Source organism: Scyliorhinus torazame, chromosome 5 (assembly GCF_047496885.1).
Source record: "Scyliorhinus torazame isolate Kashiwa2021f chromosome 5, sScyTor2.1, whole genome shotgun sequence".
Taxonomy (NCBI): Eukaryota; Metazoa; Chordata; class Chondrichthyes; order Carcharhiniformes; family Scyliorhinidae; genus Scyliorhinus; species Scyliorhinus torazame.
Genome location: NC_092711.1, coordinates 301,813,532 through 301,819,531, shown reverse-complemented (window position 1 = coordinate 301,819,531; position 6,000 = coordinate 301,813,532). Strand labels below are relative to the sequence as shown.

The following is a 6,000-nucleotide window of genomic DNA, read 5'->3' as shown; positions in this document are numbered from 1 at the left end:
CGTGGGCAATTCTCCTAGCCTGCACATCTTTGGGTTGTGGGAGCGAAACCCGCGCAGAGGAAAAAAGTGCAAACTTCACATGGACTGTGATCTAGAGCCAGGATCGAACCTGGGACCTCGGCGCCGTGAAGCAGTAGTGCTAACCACTGTGCCATCATGCTGCCCCTAATCTCTTCTCGTTTAATAAATGTTCTATTCTTCTGTTAAACGTTTATCCGCTGACGTCTGTTCCTGTCGAGCAACCACCTTCCACATCTAAACAGAAAAATAAAAGTTAGGATCCATCAAGCTGGGTTTCACTCTGGGATCTGACCACATCAGCTAAGATTGTAACAGGACCATTGCTTTTCATGGCCGATAACAATGTAATTATTTAAACTGCAATTGCCTAAAGCAAAAATACCGTTTACAAACTCCTTCATTACATTTGTAGCAAAGTTTATCATGTCAAATTTTAATGCTGCTTCTTCTCCACCACCAACCATCCCCCTCCTGCAATATTTCCACCAATCACTCAAATGGTGTGTGTGGGTACCAAACAGCGTTGTCTGTCAGGAGACAAATGTGGCAATATTTTGAAGATTTTTTTCTGGAGCACGAGTATGTCAGATCCAAAGTTTGGTACTGTAATTGGGAATTTAGCAGTCCAGCATCCAATTGTTCTGTTAAAAACAGTACCAATAAAAACTCTTTGTTGTGAAAGACAAGACGACGAGATACCAAAACCCGCACTCTCACACACTCTCCTTCAACAGCACCTTCACATGGGAATGAAATGGGTTTAAAAGTATGAACAGAAGATGCTGCAAGATGACTGCTCCATTGAAATATACTAAAATTTTACTCTGGCTTTTAACATCAACTGAAATTGGAACTGGGATAAAGTATTGCAAAGTATATCGGAATCACTGTTGAGATTCAAATCAATGAAAGCGGTGTGAAATACATTTAGTAGCTTGAAAAATGTAAAAGATAATAAATTCTGATTCTCAGTGATTGTACTCAAGAACTTTTTCTGTGTAAAGCACTAATGGAATAGAATTGAGACAGAACAATGCAAAAATGAGTTAGACTTTATATAAAATTCAGGACTGGAGCAGAGTAAGAATCACAAAGATATGTGAAAATATAAGTATTATCCTGCAACTTCCCCAGATTGTACGGCAAATAGTTGCTTGTAAGGAATGAAGAATCATAATACCAACTATTAAGCCAAAATGGATCGATGTGAACTGAACTAAAGGGAAAGAATGAATGGGACTGTAATTAAGATGAATTGTTGTCTCATTTCTGCTCTTCCTCACCCCAGGCAATAAAACGGAACAAAAAAATATACAGAATAATTTAGGAGGGCAAGGGAGATGCCCCACACTGACAGTCATTGACATTCACATTAAACTTAAGACATAGTTTCATCATACCAATAAACTAATTACTTTCTGACCATTGCCCAAAATTGATGATAAATGGAAAACGGGAATGGTCAGCAAGTTATGCACAAGTGCTGAAACCTCAAGTAAAAGAAATAGCATTTTGCAACCAAAGTCAAATATAAGATTACATTTTTATTTCAAGCTTATAAATTTTAATGATAGTTGTGAAACTAAAAACAACATCCTTGCATGTAACAATGTAGACATGGCTGAATTACAGATATTGAACTGCAGCATTGAGAAATCAGGTTTTGTCTCAACATTTACAATCTTTCTCCTCCCACCCACCCCAACTCTCATTTTTCAACCAAAAGTCTTTAGGATAGGAAAAGATTATCCGTAACTACATTGTTCGTAATGTGGAAGAAAGATGTTGCGTCACTGAAGCACACTATTGCAACAAAATATACATCTTCAGGATTTCATAAATTTTTAAATACTGTATTTTTAATATTACAGATTGCTTTGCTACAGGTGTATTTTTTTTTTTTTTTAGAGACTTGTCAGTCTTAAATAATTTCTATTCCAGTTATTGCCTTCTCTTTATACTCAAGATGGTCTACAAATAGACCTAGTGTTTATAGAAAAATCTGTGAACAAGTTTCTGAAAATGTACAAAGTTTCTCAAAAAGTTGCTTCAGGTAACTTCCTTAAAATCAATTTAAGAATCACGACTTAGTTTATTAGGTTACTATGGGGCCACAATTCCTATGCTTTATTCGATCCAAATCTCAAACTCAAAACCTGGGAGAGACACATACATACACACACACACACACAAGCTTAAGTTTCACTTCAAGTTTGAATCTTCAGCTATTTGATCTTGCTGTTCTTTTTAATGCACTGTTTAGGTGGAGGATGAATTTCACCCTCTTGTTAAATTAAGATAAACAGCGAATTGTGAAGTGCATTTTGTATTGCTCCAAACAGTCAATGAAATAAACATGAAAAGAAAGACAACTGAATACCATGAAAAAAGAAAGCAGGAGTACAAAATTGCTGTATTCAGTATATTTTCAGGAGACTAAAATTTGATGGGCAAGAAAAGTGTTTTGAATAACAAAACTATACATGAAACACTTTTGCTTGTAATCAACAGGGCAAAAGCAATACTTCTGAGGGATTCTTCACAACTTGATTCTATTTTCTTTACTCTAACTGTATTTAAATATACCCAATAAACCTGGGCTCAATACCAAACCTTCTCCCCCACTTTACTTTATGAAGCACGAACCAGGAAATACAGTTGTTCCAGGTTGTAGACTTCTCCATATCCAACATTCAAATCATTAATAGGAAGCATACTTTCACCAGGAAGACAAGATATGCCTGCTATTCAGTTAAATTCTCTTCAGTACCGGGAAACAATCCAGCAAACCACTTCACTGATAAAAATAGATCAACTATATAGCACAGAGTGGACAATGGGAAGTCCATAGATTTATCAGTTTAGGAAGTCAGCTGTAGTTTTAGCCAAGCTAAACGAGACATACATCAGACATTTGTCCTATAACAATGCCCCACTGGAAGGGAGCAAAGGTTGTTCCTTTTTTGCTTGCAATCTGTTAATAAAAAATGCACTTGCAAAAGTGTTTTGCATTCTCCCCCTTCACCTCAACTCCAACAGCATGTAGCACACGATCTGGAATTAGCCACATTGAGAAGAGTGAGGAAATTACCCAAATCGAATTGGAGGATCAGAAAGCTAGGTGCATTGAAACCACAATGTTGCTATACTACAAAAGAAGTTGCACTCCAAAATAAATGTGTACAGGTAGTAAGCACAGAAATACCACAGTGTAAAATATTAAGTTTTTAGCTGAGTTGCAGAAAACTAAACATTTGAATACACACTGCAAAAAGTTCTTAAATCCTATGGGTCAAGAGTTTTTTCAATTAAGAATGTGTTTCATAAAAACTGTTGATTCCACAACAGGCTTTGTTCAGCATTTATTTGTAGGTGGTTACAAAGATAAGATGGGTAAAAAGATCTGCATCTGTTCAGTGAATACACCACTATACTCCTGTTTGAAAAGGTGAAATCAAATTTTAAGTATTTCATACATTACTGCTGCTCCAGAAGCATACTAAATAGAACTATAGGGCACACTGTGTATTTGACCTAGAACCAGAAATTCTACTAAACCAATCACAGGACTGCCGTTTACAAAGTTCCCTGGCAGCAGCAAAAAGCTTTTAAATTACATGTAACACTTCAAAACATCTTTTTTCTGCACTAGCATAAATTTTTTTTTAAAGAAACACTGTCTCTTCAATTACCCCAACTATTTATTCAAAACAACTTCTCCAAGCTGAGGAGATAGAACAAATCATTGACCCATACGTGCCCACTTTCAATGATTTTTGGTGATCTAACAGGAGGTGAACTTGTAGCAGGGGAGGTAACGAACTCCATTTCTTCCTCCCCAGAAATGAGACTCTTTCGTAAGATGCTATACCAGCTCAGCTGAGAATAGCAAAATTACAACATGTAAACATCAGTACCAGGCAGCGAAGCCAAAGATGTTACTGCAATAGTGCCCCAAGATATAATTGAACAACCAGTAGTTTTTATAGCTGCACTTCGTGCAGTTAGAAAACTCATTGCAGATCCTCAACAGAAAAGTAAAAACTCCTTTAAAATTTCAACTGCTGTTCTTAAATTCAGAAAAGTATCTCTACAATTCTGTATTACATGTTTCTTATGCTTAAATTAGAAGAGAATAGAATTAAGTTAAACCCCTCACAAGTCAAAATAACAATTCTTAAAGTCTCTGTCAGAGACGGTTCTTTTCAGAGATGCCACTTTAAGCAACAGAAAATAGGCAGAAATGCAGAATGATCATTAATTCATTCATACTCCTCTTCATCATCATCATCCTCATCATCATCATCCTCAATATAGGACGTAGGGGTCTCCATTCTGGGATCGGAATAGTGTGTACCATTGAAACTTCCTTGTGCTTGACTGGTCACTAAGGCCACTTCGGTATCAGTTGGTAAGGCTAATTCGTCACCGACAATAAATGCTCTGAAAGTAAAACAATGTATTGAATAGGAATAAAAAAAAGGAGAAAAGGAAAGCCTACAAGAGAAATGAAAAAGAAAGAAACGGAGATGAGGGGGAACGGGGAGAGAGTGAGTAGGGGATAGAATAAAAACAATTGAAGTAGTAATAAAAGAATGTGGACTGATCGGAGCACAGATGAATTGAACTATATTAATAGAGGACTTATTTCAAAGCATTAACATTTCTGTTCTGGTCCACTCTACTTGCTCCAGCCACCCCTCCCCCAAAATAATATAGAAAATTGTTTAAATTCAAACCAAATTGATTAAAACGTTTAATAAATCAGAGTAGTAAGCTAAACGAGAGATTCAAAAAGGAACTCTCTCTGGATAGAATATTATGCTTGATAGATTAAAGTACAATGCCAGCGCAATATTTTGATTTTTAAATCATTAGAAGCATTTATCAAAGTATGTTTGTAGAAAATAAACTGAAAGTGTATGTACAACTGAGAAAACCGGACTTCCGGGTGCGGCTAGGCAGAGCATATTCGGTAGCTCCCGCTTGGAACGGACTTTTGGGCTCTTTTACAGGGCCCCCACGGCATTTATTTGACATTTCCCGATGTGGCAAGAAGACTGCAACACTCCCCTGACAGTGTCCCCCAGGAATGTTATGTCTTTTGGCTACCAAACCCGGCAGAAACAGTAAAAGATTTGGCTGCAACAGGATAAACAGGGCCCCTTCGAGCATGCAAGCGGGGGAAGGGCAAGCTTAAAGCTGCAAACTGACCTGAGGACCTTTATCAAAAGTGAATTCTAACAGCAGAGGGAACAACTGTGAAAAGATCTCACCAAGGCCACTGAAGAAGCGGGGACGAGGCTTCCGGTTGCGGCCATGGAGGAGTAGGTCACGCATTCGGCAGCTCCCATCTGGAACGGACACTTAGACCTTTTTCAGGAGTTTCCACAGACATTTTGGGGCAGATTGGTGAAACGAACACTGCCAAAAGGATTTCCTCTCGAGACTTTTGGGCTCTTTTCAGGGCCCCCAAGGGCACTTTTTCGACGTTTCCCGGTGTGGGAAGGAGTTAATAATAGTTCCCCGTCAGTATATGGCTTTAACTAGGAGCGGGGTGACAAAAAAGGTGGTGGTGGACCAGAAGAAGGGAGGGAAGAAGGACAAAATGGCGGCGGGCGGAGACCAGGCAGCGGTGGGCGGAGGAGCAACAGGAGGGTATCCAGCGCTGCCTCAGAGAGATTAAAAAGGACCTGCTAGAGCCGATGAAGGCGTCTATTGATAAGCTGCTGGAGACACAGACGGCCCAGGGGGTGGCGATCCGAGAGGCTCAACAAAAGATCTCTGACAATGAGGACGAGATCTTAGTCCTGGCGGTAAAGGTGAAGGCGCACGAGGCGCTCCACAAGAAATGGCAGGAGCGGTTCGAGGAGATGGAGAATCGGTCGAGGCGGAAGAATCTGCGGATTCTGGGCCTCCCGGAGGGGCCGGACGTGGGGGCCTATGTGGTCACCATGTTAAACTCGCTGATGGGAGCAG

General features: G+C 39.3%; 1 protein-coding gene across 10 annotated transcripts in view; it reads right to left on the bottom strand.

Annotated features, from left to right (window-relative positions):
* Positions 1 to 1,545: 1,545 nt before the first annotated feature.
* LOC140421249 (transcription factor Dp-1-like) overlaps positions 1,546 to 6,000 on the bottom strand; it is a 114,944-nt gene continuing 110,489 nt past the window's right edge. For all 10 annotated transcript variants that reach the window (XM_072505818.1, XM_072505815.1, XM_072505820.1 and 7 more), the window contains one exon: positions 1,546 to 4,464. In XM_072505818.1, coding sequence (XP_072361919.1) covers positions 4,284 to 4,464 — 181 coding nt within the window. In that variant the 3' untranslated portion in view covers positions 1,546 to 4,283. The remainder of the gene's footprint in view (positions 4,465 to 6,000) is intronic.